Here is a 15,852-nt window from a genome sequence, read left to right as displayed (position 1 = left end):
TGCGACGACCCACAACCCCAACTCGTAATCAAGACATAAAAGAAAACACAATGCCCACCGTGACCCCGCAGCCCCATATCAATGTCAGTCAGCCATCGCCAGAGGCATCGAAGAAGAGGCATCGCATGTCATCCACACAGTTAATGCGTCTGGAATCGATATATCAAAGAGACACGCATCCGTCAAGGCAGAGGAAAACCCAACTTGTAGACGAGCTTGGCTTGTAGGATGCTATCAGCAAACTGTCTCGCCAGACAAACCACTTACTCTTAGTCCATAGGGACTACAAGACTATCACAATTTGGTTCCAAAACAAGCGTCAAGTCGCAAAACGTAGCCCACCGGGCGTGTCTTCCATACCGCTCCAGATACGGAATGGTGTTTCCCAAACCCCGGATCACCAACATGCTTTGCAATCTCCTTCAGTACTCAGGCGTGTCTCTTCAGCCATCGGTGAACGCCACTCTACAGCCCGTGATTCTGCCATCGGTTTGTTCGGAGAAGTTACGCACAATATCATCCCCGAGAAAACAAGGAAAAGATGTCGACAAATCACCGCTGAAGAAGTCACTGCAGGTCAAGCCTCTCCTAACTTCCTTGGGTTCATTCATTTCTTCGAAACCGCCCAAGGCTTCGCACGGGAAAGACCAAGTACAACCAACGGTGGCAAGTAAGACCAGCGCCAAGGAACTATGGCAGCACCTCCCTTCATCGCCAACAGCTCCAAGTTCAGTATCCGACAGAGGAGGCGAAGCTTGTAGTACTGCCCGCGATGAAAATGACACACCATGTAGCAAGAGAGGCCTGACACTCGAGTGGGCTTGCGACAGACAGACGAAACGAAGACGAGGAGGAATAGACAATAGTAGCGACACCGACGGTTCGAGCAGGCTCTGGTTTGGGTCATCTAGTCGACGCACAGGTTCAGCGCTGTCATTACTCTCATTGGCCACAGGGAGGATCAGCACGTCTTTGCCCGCCGGGCCCACCCCTTCACAGGACGTGATACACGGAGCTTCCCTTCTGTTGAGCTTCAAGCATTCCTTGAGAGGATGCGACGCTGGGAATAAGCAGGTGTAGTACTATAGAGTGGATTCTTCATCACACAAGAGCATAAAATGACGCACAACACAACATCCCTTATATCGATAAACCATTCCGTTAGATGACACAATATGATGGAAAATTGGCTACATCGGTAACATGCAAAGCGCGAGGGTACTGGCGATGCGAAGGAGTGTTAAAATGCAACAATGACTTTAAAAATGCGAGGGGCTGAAATAACAATTTCAATGATAAATCCACACGGGGCTGAATGAATTACACCTTGTGCCCAATAATAGATGTTTGATATTCAACCTAGAGACTGTCTACTTCTTTTTTTGCCAGCTTTGGCGGGCACGGACGGCGTAGAAGGTTGCTTTTTGGATGAGGCATTAGGGGTCGCCTTTTGGGAGGCAACTGATCGGGGTGAGGGTTTCGCATGCTGGGAAGGTTGAGTCTTTGGGAGTGTCAATGGGACCGGGCGGTTGTCAGTATGGAACGGATAATCAGGTAAACCTGCGAATACATCTGCTGAGTAACCGTACACCAGAGACGACTAAGTGAGAGCCATTTACCTGCGATATCCTTAAAGAATGGTATGAAGGTGTCGAGGATTTCGTCGTTCGAAACTTTCCCCATCTCTATAAAAGCGGGCTCTTCGGTGTCCACAGGTTCAGCGGGCATTTCAACATCAACGTCCTGGCCGCCACACTGATGTTCTTCATCCACATCTTCCTTCATGCGCAACTTGAGGAAGCCGTTAATCAACGGCTCGAACAGACTCTCCATCGGCGGCATGAGGTAAGCGGGGGCATCAAAGACACTTCCCGTCTCACTGCTTTTCCAGGGGAGGGAGGTATCGATTGACAACGAGACAGTGTTGTGAGAGACGTCGGTAAGAGCCGGTACACCAAACATCTCCTCGAAAAGAGATCGCTTGGGCACCGCCGGCCCTTTCTGGAGGGCCTTAGTTGACGAATTTGCCTCATCGCCTATGCTGATGTCGTGCCCTAGAAGCACGACGCCAAAAGCATGTGTAATTCCTACTAAGGAGAACGTCCGACTGCGAGGCGAACGGCTTGAAGTGGGATACCAAACTAAATTCCGTATCCCAAACGGTAACGTTTGTGAAAGCAGGGGAGTCGACGACGAGACGGAGTAGACCATGAGCCCATGATTTGTATCTGATGGTGAATGATGAATCGTTGCGAAGGTATCTTGATAAGGATGGGGTACAAGAGTGACATATGGGTGGTAATGCCGACGATGCCAACGTACTGTATTATGTTCAATTTGATGTTGATCGTCAAGTAAGCAGAAAGACGCACCAGAACGCTTAATAATATCGCAGACAATAAGGTTGGCGCCGCTGAGAACAGCGATATACTGGCCATGATGCCCAATGAAGTGTATGGACGATATTTTTGGGCATTCTGAACACATTATGGTGAAGTGCAATGTGTTTGATATTGAATCGTACAACGCCACAGATGAGTCAAGCGCAACAGCCAGAAGAGAACCATCTGGTGACCAAGCCGAGTCTCTGGGGATTTCAGACCGGAAACCAAAAGACGATCTTGACGTCCAGGAAACTAGAAGCAGGTCACGGAACTGCAGTCTTGCACGGAACATCTACATACCTTCTACGTTGCCCTTCTTATCCTTTGTGCTCCGTATTCTCCAAGTTTTGATGTTTCTATCTTCACCAGTAGTCACCAGCTGGATGTCATCTGAAGGATTGAAAGACATAGATGTGACCTTGTTCAGGCCATGCGGCCGGTCTACTCTGGTATTCAATATCCAAAAAGCAGTCTTCTTGTCCCACCACCATATCTTGAGATATATCTCGCCACGGAATGACTCGTCTCCTTCTCGCCGGTCGATAGTTGCCATCCACTCTCCACACGACGAGATTACCACGCGCTCTACTCGCGAGGGTTCTAGCATCTTTTCTTCCTGTCTTGACACTCGATTCGAAGGCGACACCTCTAATTCTGCAATGAGCATGGATGACGAAGGAGAGTAGGTCTGTAGCGAAGAAGGATGGGAAGAAGGGAGAACGAGTGTCGATGACAACGAGTGAACTGCAAGTGGTGTCATGGAGGATGAGGATGCCCAGGCACTTGAGGTGACAGAGTCTGAGTTCATGAGGTAACTCAGCAGGTTCGCATAAAATATGAAGAGAACACACCTAATTTTATGCGAGAGAAAACTCGCGATAACTTGAGCGTGGCAGAACTGATAAACGCAAAACTTGCATCCGCCAGCCCGAGAAGGTACTCTTCCTCAGCAGTAGAACCGCGCGAGACCACAACACTTTTGATGGGTGAGCCAACTCGGGGCACGAACTCCTTCTTTCCGGAGTGCAGCTGCCAAATGACAAGAACAGCTTCTTCACCACCGGATAGTAAATATGCCCCGTTCGTGGTGAACGCAACAGATGAAACCGCGTGGGCATGCCAATGAAGCTCAGACGTTTGCGATCGCTTTTCTACATTAGCAACTGCTGGCTTGCCCTGGTTCAGGCAGTACCACAGGCGCACGACACCCTTTGCGTCGCCCGTTGCGAAGTAATCCTCTAACGGATGGACCGCCAAACACGTCAATGTATCGGGTGAAACATATTTTGTAAATCCAGACTTCAATGCAGACACTTGCGCGACGTAGGCCTTGTGACCAGCGACCGCAATCAGCCATTCACCACTTGCAGACACTGCAAGCCCCGCTGTATACCTGGTCTTGCCAACTGGCGTCACCTGAGATGACTTGTGCCATTTCGCGCCTGAAGCGGGATTTTGAGGCTTGAGAGAGACACGTAAAATAATGCAGCTCTCTTCTGCAGGAGCTTTTGCAGACCGGGTTGGTTTTGGCTGCTCTGTACGGCGAATGAAAAACTAGTCATACGTTAGAGATCATAACACTCACCATCAGCATCACCGCTGCCCTTCTTTGCTTTTGCAGTGGCAACAAAAACGTAATCTTTTATTTTTTCATGAGCGCACACGTGATGGATAGGCTGGTCGAGATTGATCGTGAGCAACAATATCCCCTCGAGAAAATCCCAGACTTTGAGAGTGCCGTCCAGAGATGCGGTGATAAGCTGAAATGCATTGTGTGCATTGAGGATAGCAGATGTGATGATATCCTGGTGACCATCATCCTGTGGTCCCGGTAATGTAGAAACGACCTTGCCAGATGATGTAGAATGTATCTTGATTCTCTCCCCGACGATGGAAAAGAAGTGACTGATCAAAGTGAAAAGACTGATTAGATAGCAGATACGATATACTGATTAACTCTACGCACCTCCCGTCTTTCGTGAATATTGGTGGATGTGAATTGGAGTTCGAATCAGTCAGGGATGTCCATGTCAGAGGTTTCAGTGGCTCTGGCTGTGGTACCACGCTTTGGTGTTGTTCATTCTCGTTCTCCCTCTTTTGCTCCCCATGCCTCTTCGTCTGCTGCATGCCTTCCTTTACTTTCTCCTTTTCCTTCTCCTTCTCTTTCGTCTTGCTCTTTCTCGTTTTTTTCTTCATTGGTGGTGGCGGACTGGTCGATTCTGCGGGGCTTGGTGGGAGGGGGACATCCTTTGGTAGACGGGGAACGAAAGGAGTGTGATTTATGACCTTGACCGCGGCCATGAGCGTTCTGAGATTTCGAGCGATCGCGAAGCCTTCGCAGGACCTCTGCAAAAAATGTCACCGCCACTTCCCCGGCGTTTGCCGGTGCATTCCCCAGAAAGGAAAATCAAACCGAACGTCGCTTTCAAGTAGAAACCACTGTCATTATAGCAGAACACCTGATGCCACTACAATTGTAAACATCGTATACGTATCGCTACAAGAACGTCCTTTTAAGCTGGTGTGTGCAGTAGATAACCCTTAATGCTCCAAGAGGCACATACGCAATAAACACGAATGAGAATCGTACAACAATCAGTCTAGCAGGAAGCAGTGAAATTACAATACATCCTTATAACCCACGAATATCCGCACAGACCGACAAGGTGTGTGCAGGTCCTCCTCAGAGGCAAGCCGTCGCGCTTCAAGCATAGCCCGGTAGAGTCTCTCCTCCTCCACAAGCTCTGCTTTCGACATGGCCTCCCGCGGAGGGACGGACCACCCCAGCTCGGCAAGTGAACACCACAGGGATATTCGCGCCTGCATATCGCTGCACAACTGGTTCAGCAAGTATAAGAGCGTAGAAAAAGTGGTACTAACCGCTTATACCGGTCTACCAGTATCTCGAATTTTGTTCGACTCTCGAGTTCGGACAGGTCCTGATCGGTGTCCCATCCAAACTCTGCTAATTCCCCTGTCCGATTCCTCGTGCGATCCACGAGCTCCTCGTACATGGACTCCTGGCAGGCCAGTACGCTCTGATACGACCAGTATAATTGCATAGCGAGCGAGCGTTCGTTAAGCTTGTCAATCTCATCGAGAGGAATCAGAGAGTGTGAAGGTCCAACGCCCATGGATGTACTCTCTGCCGCCGAACTATCAACAATATAAAGTGGTTTTTTCACCACATGAGCTGTTTCAGAGCCCAAGGTGTTAGTTGTATTGCACGAAAGTGCCGGTGAATCCGGTGAGCAATCTGCAGGGCTCGTTGTCGGGTGCGAGACGGTAGAGCCATCCATACTGCTGAATAACGATGATTCTCCTGATGATGCTGATTTGCTCGTAGCAGAGGAGTGAGTAGACGAGAACGAAACGGCGAGTGGACGAGGTGTGAGAGGCACTTGAGGTTGTGAGGTGGTCTCAGATCTGTCCGAGGATAATGAAGCTTCCATGAGAAGCGCATTTGGCGGTAACGGTTGTGGTAATGCTTGTAAAGGGGGTAGTGCAGGCATGCGGAAATGGACGATAGGTGCAGATATTACTCGACGGAAAGTCGAGGTGAAATGTATTGGCAGAATAGCTGGTATGCGTCAGATGCAGTTGATATTACCCTCATATATAACCCACCGGTTGGTCGTAAGTTGATAAATCGGTTCTCAAATACAGCGTAATACAAGCTTTCGAGTAGTGCATGGTCATGAGGTAAGGGTGCAACGTCTGGTTGTGACGAGGGTAGTTTGTCAATGCGGTGGTGCGAGCCGTTGGGATAGTGGACAGAATCTGAACGTTTATTACGCGCTCGTAAAGGTGCTGTGAACCAGGTAGGCAGCGTGGGGAATAGGATATCTAAGGAGAGTCAACAGGGAGACATGACGACAGTACAAGGATATACCATGTTCAAGGACTTCAATAACCCCACCTGGTCGTAATATACGGTTCACTTCCTTGGGAGACGGTCAGCATAAAGTGGCAGCAAGAGGGGAACTGCCTCACCTCAAAGAGAACACCCCACTAACCAGCGCATTCAGTATGTACACATAATACGATAAGAAATGTTGACATGCCTTGTTCTCAGGGATCCCCCGGCCTAAGCCGTGCATGTGAACATGATCGAACTCGTCATCGTCGAACGGGAGTTTCGTCGTCAGACTCGTCGAGGCATTCCGTTAGACCCATTTAGATGTGGTTTCAGATAGATTTACTCACAAGTTCCCGTGTACCCACATAACGCGGTTCGCAACGTCAGGCTCCAGTAATGACAACGGGACTTGTACATCCACGAGGTCGAATCCAACCTTTGTGGCGTTTATGAATACCAGATTCGAATTTGAAAAATGGAAGCGCGTACGAATTGACAGTCAGGCCATTCCTTGGCAGCTTCAACTATCCAGGTCCCCCCCTATGAAACACGCAAGGTGAAGAGCTGTCACGTAACTAGAAGAAGGTGATGTAAGATGTGACTCACTCCGCAACCAAGATCGAGAGAGCGTTTTGGAGAGCTATGATCTGGAAACCCGACGACTGAAACAGATTTCTTGACGTGCATGACGAAGCTGTGGTCTATACTCTCCCTTTAATAGACTTAGAAACTAGTCAGGCACGCGCGCTAGCAGAAACCAACTCACAGCTCGAGGACCTGTCTATCATAACTGAGAGGATATGGTGCTTTCTCTTGGTCAAAGGAGTGATGACGATGACCATGCTTGTTGAGAAAGTCTTTATTTCGAGGTACACGCCTGCCACTGGCAGAGTCAATGGTCATTGTTGTGGCGGTGCTTAGACGTGGTGGGGGCATGAAAGACGGAGCAACAAAGAGGGAAGTCATGATTTTGTTTCTTGAAATAAATCCTGACACGGATCGATATCGTGTGTTCAAGAAGGGCTATAATATTATTGCGCGAGGGATAGAGCGACTCGGCGTGGGACAGAGTGTAAAACTGACGTTAGGCAGGGAACGACACCGACGCACCTTCCTCTTTATGGTCGTTAAAAGCTTTCAACCGGTGCTCAACCTGGCAAACCATATCATATCTGATATACCCTCCTAGCAACTTTGAACTTGATCGCCTATCTGCATTTTAGGTCTACAGGTGGCCGCCAGCTGTTACTCTGCGCGCGATTTACGTCCGCGGTCACACAAGTAACCTTACAGGCCGTTTTGAAACATCAAATCATCCCATCATAATATCAACTAGTTGATGGGCCATCTTTGTTGACTATCTTGATCGTCATGGATGCATCAGATAACCCTGCAGTTTTTTCACAGCCAGCTTGGGCTCGTAATCTAGATTCTACAATTATAAAAACATAAGCGAGGTAAGATACAACAGTCAAGTTAGAAGATTTTCAGCTATGTAAAAGTTCAACGACTCCTTAGTAACCCAGATCCTTCCTGAAGTTTGAAACCATGAAATCTCTCGACTTGACCAGCCAGGCAAACCAGTCACCCAGCGTAAACCCTCCGAAGAATCCGAAATAGCCCATGCCGCCATTCTATAACAACCACATCAGCGTCAAGCCACAATAACTCCCCCGACTTCTTACTCACCTTTCCATTCGTGATCACAATCATCTCAGGGGCACCTGCATACTGCTTCGTCGGGGTGACTCCGTTCAGGAAGCTTATGATGTTCGCGACGGCAACGGGAACATGCCAACCGAGTTTGGCGGCCTGCTTTTGCTCCACCCGGTCGATGATATCGCCCACAGCAAAAATGGATGGGTGAGCGAGTAGTTGCATCGTCGGATGGATCTTGACGAAGCCGCTTCCATTCAAAGCGTCTTCACCAAGGGAAGTCACGTAATCGGTGTTGGGGCGTCCGCCACGAGCGGATACCTACATATGCTGGTGAGTTGATTGACGCGCTACATGCAACAGTACGCGTACCACTAAGTCGGCATCCGAAATGACTTTTCCACTGCGAGTAGTGACACCAACAACACCCGCTTCTGGAATGTCATCGATGTGATCACCGAACATAAACTGAACGCCACGAGCGCGAAGGCGTTTTTCCATTCCCTTACGGAGCGAGTTGCCATAAGTAGCATTGAGAAGCTGGGCACCACCGTGAACAATGGTGACCTTCTTGGTCTAGTGTTGCGTCATTCGTCAGAACTGCAGTGGCTTGACATAAGTAACGAATGATTTACCGGGTAAAGATCCTTCACTTCACCAGCCAACTCTACGAAGTATTGCATTAGTGACAACACAATGATACCACACGCCCACTCACCGATACCAACAGCACCTCCGCCAACGATCAAAACGTGGTTCGCTTTGGCAAACTTCTGGCGCCATCCATTGACAAATGGCAGGACATCAGCCTCGTTCTCTGGGATGGCAGAGGGACCAGTCCATTTCGAGCCAGTAGCCAAAACGAGCACTGCATATGATATGCGCTCCCCGCTAGCAAGTACCACGGCACCACCAGGGACACCTGGTGTTGCCTCAATGCTGGTCACGACACCGACCTTCGTCTCGCCGTTTCCATTCGCGTAAATTCTGTCAAGCTTGACGAATGAGGTTTCTTCGAACTTCGACTCTGCGTCAACGACAAGACGGACGGTTGCAGGGAGGGAAATGGCGTAAGAACGGGAGTTGACAAGAATGAGATTGTATCTTTTCGCGTCCAATTTCTTGCTGAGCTGCTTGGCGACCTGGAATCCAGCGAATCCACCGCCTACGATAACGACGTTCTGTTCTGCCTTCCCAGTCATTTTCTAAAGATATGTAGTGGGTGGTGATGGTAAAATAGGGATATAAGGTCGTCTAGGGCTGAAGAAGTGCGGGTAACGGTATTTTGATTCACTACCGACACGATTTCAATGCGTCTTTATACTTCATCGCTTCGGTAGCGTTCGACATCAAAGATGCTCGAGCTGACAAAGGAAGATATACTTATGTGCCAAATAAGACTTGAATGAGGCAGTTGCGTTCTCGCGCTCACGTCAGCCTCGGTTACTCATCTGCGCGAAAAGCTGACAAAGCCTTCCTTTCTGAGTTAATGGGCTGATCCTATCTCGTGCATTCTCCAGGCATTCGGAAATTGCAGCCAGGTCCAGGATGCAAGGTCAACTTGTGAAGTTAATTTGCGAAACCGCGGAGGACTACAGTGCCTTGAAACGTTTTTCCATCTTTCAAGCGTGAGACTCGGGATAGCCTCATTGGTTGAGAGGTTTTCGGCTGTCCCCAGAAACGGCATGTTCCTGTGGGCCAAGCCTGAGTTTGTAGATTTGAAACGATCTACACTGAAACTTTACGAATGCGCAGGTCTGGAAAACAACGCAAGGCTGAGCTGCAACATAAGCGTGCAGTCAAACGCGGTGATGCACCCCAGCCTGAGAAACAACCGCGCAAGAAGAACTTCAGGAGACCTCCGAAGCTTGGCCATTCACTTGATGCCAGGGAATTAGCAGATGACGCCTCGAGGGCCGCGAGGAAGCTTCAATCACAGTTTGTGAAGCTCGATAACGACTTCCTGGAGACCACGAAGCATTTGGCTGCCACCTTGCCCTTGACCCGGCCAATCTCTGCTGACGTATGCCTTCTCGGCATATTAGATGCAGATTATCAACCAGGCAGCGATCTCGAGATCGATCAGCTCAGTGTCCCGAGGAGACCCAAGTGGAAGTACACCATGTCAAAAGATGACGTAGATGCCAACGAACAAGGTCACTTTCGCAAGTGGATAACTCAAACAGATGCCATCGTGGAACGTTGGCATCATAATCAAAATAATCATCCAGTAGCATCGTGCAATGGTGCAGGGTCGACTGCCCAAGGTGTGCCTGATACCACTCTACAAAGCAAAATGCCATGTCCTCCGACCCATTTTGAGCGCAACCTCGAGGTTTGGAGACAACTGTAAATACCAAATTTCTACGCATCTGAGTTCGGGCTTACAAGTTAGTGCGCAGCTGGCGAGTGACAGAAATATCTCAAATCCTTCTTTGTCTTCTGGACTCCAGATGTCCACCGCTCCACTTCCCACCTTCGCTCGAGTCCTATTTGGTCACTCGAAAAGCAAAGATCATTCTCGTTCTCACAAAAGTCGATATTGCAGGTCCAGAACGAGCTGAAGCATGGACTGCATATCTTCGGAAGCGGCACCCAGGCCTACCCATCGTGCAAGTCGAGGCATACCAACAGAAAGTGGGCGAACAAGGTCGTCCAGTCTATGAATCGCACCTCCCCCTTCCTTTCAGAGAACACTTGGTTAACGCGATGCGACAAGTGCACGAAGAAATGCTAATTCCTCCCGAGCGAGTGCGCTCGGATGAGGCCAAGCTAAAGCGCTGGAATCCTCCGGTAAAGCGCGACATTGATTGGGATGGCTTGCTGCATGCCCATGGCAAGAAAGTGGGGAGTATCATCGGAGGTGCAGCTGTGCCAAAGGGAAAGGGCAAAGAGGAGGAGACCGCAGATGATGCCCAAGAACCAGACCAGGAAGGCAGCGATAAAGAGGGGCAATTTGAATGGCAGGAGCCAGAATTTTTGACTGTCGGTTTGATTGGTACATTATTCTTGTGCTTCCACACATTTGAAAAGCTGACGGCTCATTTCAGGTCAACCGAACGTTGGAAAGTCATCCCTTCTCAACGCGCTGTTCGGAATCCATAAAGTTCGAGCATCGCGGACTCCAGGGAAGGTAAACATTTAGTCTTCGTGGATAAAACACGGAAACCTCAAATTGCTTCTTCCTTCATCAGACGAAGCATTTTCAAACTCTTTTCTGGACCCCCGATGTCCGTCTCGTTGATTGTCCTGGGCTCGTGATGCCCGCCTTCACACCAATGGACACTCAGGTCCTCTGCGGAACTTTACCTATCTCCCGTGTCTCTGCTATACCATTTTGTATCCACCAAATCGCACAACTTCTTCCGCTCGAGACTATCCTCGGTCTCACATATCCTTCAGCGAACACCGCACTTGTTGAGGATAAACGCACCTGGCGTGATGGTAAGCAGCCTACAGCGAAGGACAACGGTGTGCGCTGGACAGCGACAGAGATCATGATCGCATACGCGAACAAGAAAGGCTGGGTTACCGCAAAGGCAGGGCGGCCAGATATACACCGTGCAGGCAACGCTAGTGAGTATCTTTTGAATGAATGTTATTTGTTTCTAAATCTTTAATTCTAATTGGTAGTTCTGAGGCTGGTCGCGGAGGGCAAGATATCGTGGGCATTCTGGCCTCCGGGTACCGATTTGACGGCTGTTAGATCCAGTGGGGGAAATGGGATCTGGCTCACACGCGGTGCAGTTGAGCACGGCCAAACACTGGATGAAGATGATGAGGTGGGATCAGGCGATGAAACAGATGTTGATGGAATCGAAAGTTCTGCCAGTGATGAAGAAAACAATGAAGAAGGAACCCTGCCCGACGAAGATGCCGAGTACCAGGATGCAGACGTTAAGTCAATCCCTTTTGGCCGCTTCGGTGTACTAGCGACAGATGGTTGATGGTCGGTTTTGTTAATACGGTACTATCAGTGAATCACTTGTGAGGAAATTAAATTATCCTGCCAAGCCCTGCAACGACAACGCTGTGCATAATGATCAACAACTATGTTCTGTCTCAGATATCTGACAGCTCAATATTAATATTGAATACCGATGACCGTAGACCAGTGTAGACCGCAGAGATCATGTACGATATAATGATTAGACGCCACCACGTCACGCTTGCCAAATTTCGGTCACTTTACGCTCATTCGGAGTCGTAGCGCAAATCGAACACTGCACTAGTCTTCCCTAGGTAGACCCAATAGAAGGAAGATAGTTCTGACCTTGGTCTGTCCTAGGGGAATACGGTGTAACACAATTTGAAGTGTAACAGTCGCCGTCAAGCTGAGTGTGGCCACCAAGAGTTTACTACTAGTAGAGCAGCACCATGCTCCCCTCATGGCTGAGCAAAAAATCTAGCAATCCGCAGGCTCTCAACCAACCAGACGGCGTTTCTAAAGACTCCCATTCAACAGCAGAAGAAGCTGAACATTCATCCGAGTCTGCAATTCTCATCACAGACGACGGTCACACCGATGTCCACAAACACATTGGTGATCCCAGCACATATGCTGCCCTAATTGAACAGGACGCGCTCAACCCGAATCTGCCAGCTACATCAGGCGACCTGAAGTCGCTGGAACGTTCAACTGAGCCTGCAAGGTTTCTGACACCGCATGATGACATTCTCGCCGACCTCCAGGGACACTTGCCCTCAAGTACTCTTCCAGAACAGCAGTCTCTACGTCCAGATGCTCTCGCAGGATCTTCCCTCAATATTGCCTCAACCGCCGTTCAGACCTCATCGTTCACCTCCGAATCTTTGCCCGATCATGAACCGGCCAAGGAGATTATGTACGAACCGTCCACCGGTCAGAGATTACACGACTGTGTACCAATGCCGGCGCGGTCGGGTGCTGATGATGAACTATGGTCTCATCTATCACATATTTTGGAGCTCCAGAGCGAAATTGCAAAGATGCATGTCGACATGGAGAATGTCGGTTTGCGGACTGCGCGAGGTCATGGACCGGTTGTCTCTGAGCGCGGAGGAAAGGCAGACATCACCAGGAACGAAACAGGGCAGCATAGGAGGAGAAATGGGACACTCGGAGAAGAGGAAGATGACGAGGAGAGTGATGAGGTGACCGAAGGAGAAGAATCGGATGGCAACGACGAGGTGTTTGGGAAGAGGAAGCGAGAAGAAGAATTCACAAGGCTAGCGGAGCGGTTTTCAGAGAGAAAGGTGGCCATTGACTCCGTTATGGATAAGGTACATACTTTGTTGGCTATTCACTACGTTTTTCTGATCGTACTATCGGATGGCCAGTTAGACGACCTTTCGAGCGCACTCAAGGCCTTTCATGCGCTACCTACTCCAGTACTCGATCTTGCATCCTCTCGCACCAACACCACATCTTTCAATACCCCACTAACTGCCGATCGCGGTACTGGTGTGACCCCTGGGGTTACCTCGACCACATCAGCTCCCCCTCGTTCAGCAAAACCGCTAGTAACGACGATTATAGATGACTCGCAACATGTAGATAACCCATTGGACATGCATCCCACGCAGTCCATCATCGATCGCAATCTTGGGAAGAAGTAAGCTTTCCTACCTATCTGGATATATCACATAGTTTGGGAACATGTTTACGATACGTCCCTATAGTTGACACACTAGCTACTATATTACATTAAATCACAAGTAGATGAAGAAGAACATGAGCATTACAGGGAGAAAGGCCTGTTTCCCTAGGAAACAGATACTAGACTGGATAATATGATCACCCCTCGCACCATTTTCAATCTCCGAGGAGAGCCAGCGCAGCCTTAAGCTCCTTTCTCGCTTGCTCAGCATCCTCGTAATCGAGCGAGGAAATAGCAAAACGACAGTGCTTCTGCGCTTTGGCAATGATGGTGGGCGTAAGCTCGAAATCTCTCGGTGGCGAAGAGGCAGCGACTGGAGCGGGACCTGGAGGCGATGGCGCCATGCGAGGGGAATGAGGTACAAATATGGTGGCCATTGGTGGAGGAGGAATGATAGGGATCATAGGTGCAGGACTAGATGGTACAAATCCAGGTGGAAGTTCAATGCGTTCTTGAGACGAAACAGAAGGACCGCGAGCACGGGCTTGCGATTTTGAGTCTCTCGGTGGAGAGGATGACGGGGGGATGGCGGGATGCGGAGGAATGGGTGGCACATGCTCTCTGGTTATCGGTGTGTATATAAGAGGCCGTTCCTTGGGTGGAGATGAGGATAGGGTCGACCGGGACTTATCAGCAGATGGAGAGAATAGAACCTGACTGAGTGATGAATCGTTAAGGACTGGATCTCGGACTGGCTCTTCATCGCTAGTTGCACCCTCCATGTCGGTGCTAACCCAAGCCTGATGGAGTTGACTCCCTCTGCCCTCGAGAGGGGCTTCATGCCAGTTGTTTGCCTGATCTAAACTGACACTGCTGCTATCCTGAGCAAGGTCGAATCCTGGAGTCGCTGTTGTACTCCACCGGCCAGGGCTCAGCATATCATCATCATGACGAAGGGAGAGATTGGCACGAGCGATATCATCGGGACTCATCTTCGGAGACTGCCGCTTATGCGAAGTTTGAGGTGATATGGGGGATTGGCTCGTCACTGGAGGGGAGGTTTGGGATTCTTCAGCTCCCGAGGGTAGCTCAGAAGCGCCGGAGGTAGCAGGGAGGGGTTCTAGGTCAAACTGCGACCCAGCAGGACCTGGTGTGGGCTTCCTACCCTCACGATATGCCTTTGCGATATCAGCTGCCTTCCACTTAGAATATTTGATCTTGTCATCTATCTGTGAATGTACGTTAGACAAATGCCATTCGACTACATGTCGCCACGACGGCTTACAGCATCGGAGATCTCTGTCTTTGGAAACACTTTCAAGACCTCGAAGAAATTTGCTGCAGCGAGAAATTTTTTCGCAGTTGATCTGATCGAATGTGAGTTAATCTGCCGGAAATTAATATGATGATAGCTACCTTGTTGCATGACCTTCGCGGTCTTCATCGTCGGCCATGCTGAAGACCCTTAGGGCAAAGTTCTCGACGTATGCTGCACTTGCAGCCTCGATATGTATAGCGTCGTTAGGGCCAATCTGAGCTTTCAGGCGCTCAAGTGCGTTCAGGAGATTTAGGAGCAGCGTGCGCGATGCAGTATCCTTCGCTTTCAAATTGATACCAAGCTGGGCTGCATAGTACGCGCCTACATACTTCCGTGAGCCATGTGATGCACTCGGACGTCAAAATTACCCTTACACCAGTATGCCACAACTGGTTCTTTATTGACCAGTTCTTCAGCGCGTTGGAGGTATGGCGCTATGGACTTGAGACCTATCGATACTGGTGGTAGTCCAAAGGACATGATGACTACTAATAAAGGGAGAGATTTCAAGCTGAAGTTGTGAGTGACTGCGGTGGACGATTAGTTGAGTACTGCGTTGGACGATCTACAAGGGTTTTTATACCAGTAACGGACGCCCAAGCAAGTTATTTGTACTTAGATGAGGCCTCGCGCCTGCAACGAGGACAAAACGCAAAGTTGAGCTGTTTACAGCAAAGTTGTGTTACAAAAGGCAAAAGCTAGTAGCTATGCCACAAAACCGTTCAAGTCGGGATTCGGAACACCATCGTGTATTACTGACGTCAATTCCTGTCCTTGTTTGGCAGGATGAGCGTCTAATGACTTCCCCATTCATTCGAAAGTGAACCTTCACAGCAAAACATGGAGCTTGCTGGTTGCCAACATGTGTACGAACCAAGCGCAAATTTATTGTCGATTAGATTAGCGCAACTCGGAAGCGCAGCACTGTGGCATTTAATCACAGCATGACGGAGCATCAACCAACGGAGCATCAACCAGCCCTATCCGTCACAAACATCATATGACATGGAGTATTACACGGCTGTACGCCATCACTTTTAACGATAAGCCTCGAGG

At 49.4% G+C, this 15,852-nt stretch overlaps 7 protein-coding genes across 7 annotated transcripts; 3 read left to right on the top strand and 4 right to left on the bottom strand.

Moving 5' to 3' along the window:
* The first annotated feature begins 56 nt into the window (after positions 1–56).
* Positions 57–1,296, top strand: EDB91DRAFT_1276361 (uncharacterized protein). The gene is made up of 3 exons (XM_041324662.1): positions 57–223; positions 281–493; positions 528–1,296. The coding sequence occupies exons 1-3, from the start codon at positions 126–128 to the stop codon at positions 1,078–1,080; spliced, it is 864 nt and encodes a 287-aa protein (XP_041183592.1). The 5' UTR covers positions 57–125; the 3' UTR covers positions 1,081–1,296.
* A 58-nt stretch (positions 1,297–1,354) lies between these two features.
* Positions 1,355–4,685, bottom strand: EDB91DRAFT_1242108 (WD40-repeat-containing domain protein; the record flags this gene model as incomplete). The annotated part of the gene is made up of 7 exons (XM_041322154.1): positions 1,355–1,560; positions 1,620–2,321; positions 2,373–2,636; positions 2,685–3,182; positions 3,236–3,919; positions 3,970–4,289; positions 4,351–4,685. The coding sequence occupies 7 exons, from the start codon at positions 4,683–4,685 to the stop codon at positions 1,355–1,357; spliced, it is 3,009 nt and encodes a 1,002-aa protein (XP_041183591.1).
* A 318-nt stretch (positions 4,686–5,003) lies between these two features.
* EDB91DRAFT_1233702 (uncharacterized protein) lies at positions 5,004–7,209 on the bottom strand (the record flags this gene model as incomplete). The annotated part of the gene is made up of 10 exons (XM_041321125.1): positions 5,004–5,214; positions 5,265–5,964; positions 6,012–6,230; positions 6,277–6,328; positions 6,378–6,395; positions 6,449–6,533; positions 6,591–6,679; positions 6,733–6,783; positions 6,850–6,955; positions 7,010–7,209. 10 exons carry the CDS (start codon positions 7,207–7,209, stop codon positions 5,004–5,006), a joined length of 1,731 nt encoding a protein of 576 aa, XP_041183590.1.
* Positions 7,210–7,528: 319 nt separating this feature from the next.
* EDB91DRAFT_1193390 (uncharacterized protein) lies at positions 7,529–9,264 on the bottom strand. The gene is made up of 5 exons (XM_041320561.1): positions 8,618–9,264; positions 8,535–8,566; positions 8,272–8,475; positions 7,933–8,220; positions 7,529–7,877 (listed from the first exon to the last, which is right to left on the bottom strand). Exons 1-5 carry the CDS (start codon positions 9,099–9,101, stop codon positions 7,758–7,760), a joined length of 1,128 nt encoding a protein of 375 aa, XP_041183589.1. The 5' UTR covers positions 9,102–9,264; the 3' UTR covers positions 7,529–7,757.
* Positions 9,265–9,409: 145 nt separating this feature from the next.
* On the top strand, positions 9,410–12,036 carry EDB91DRAFT_1095964 (P-loop containing nucleoside triphosphate hydrolase protein). Its single transcript, XM_041316977.1, has 5 exons — positions 9,410–10,248; positions 10,302–10,897; positions 10,950–11,032; positions 11,094–11,475; positions 11,533–12,036. Exons 1-5 carry the CDS (start codon positions 9,647–9,649, stop codon positions 11,844–11,846), a joined length of 1,977 nt encoding a protein of 658 aa, XP_041183588.1. The 5' UTR covers positions 9,410–9,646; the 3' UTR covers positions 11,847–12,036.
* A 6-nt stretch (positions 12,037–12,042) lies between these two features.
* Positions 12,043–13,595, top strand: EDB91DRAFT_257507 (uncharacterized protein). The gene is made up of 2 exons (XM_041326624.1): positions 12,043–13,161; positions 13,219–13,595. Exons 1-2 carry the CDS (start codon positions 12,277–12,279, stop codon positions 13,495–13,497), a joined length of 1,164 nt encoding a protein of 387 aa, XP_041183587.1. The 5' UTR covers positions 12,043–12,276; the 3' UTR covers positions 13,498–13,595.
* A 98-nt stretch (positions 13,596–13,693) lies between these two features.
* EDB91DRAFT_1242103 (Vta1 like-domain-containing protein) lies at positions 13,694–15,276 on the bottom strand (the record flags this gene model as incomplete). Its single annotated transcript, XM_041322153.1, has 4 exons — positions 13,694–14,707; positions 14,764–14,845; positions 14,895–15,117; positions 15,171–15,276. 4 exons carry the CDS (start codon positions 15,274–15,276, stop codon positions 13,694–13,696), a joined length of 1,425 nt encoding a protein of 474 aa, XP_041183586.1.
* Positions 15,277–15,852: the final 576 nt, after the last annotated feature.

The sequence above is a fragment of the Suillus paluster genome, assembly GCF_016628075.1.
Source record: "Suillus paluster strain FC165 chromosome Unknown EDB91scaffold_2, whole genome shotgun sequence".
Lineage (NCBI taxonomy): Eukaryota > Fungi > Basidiomycota > Agaricomycetes > Boletales > Suillaceae > Suillus > Suillus paluster.
This window is presented reverse-complemented; position numbering and strand designations above follow the sequence as displayed.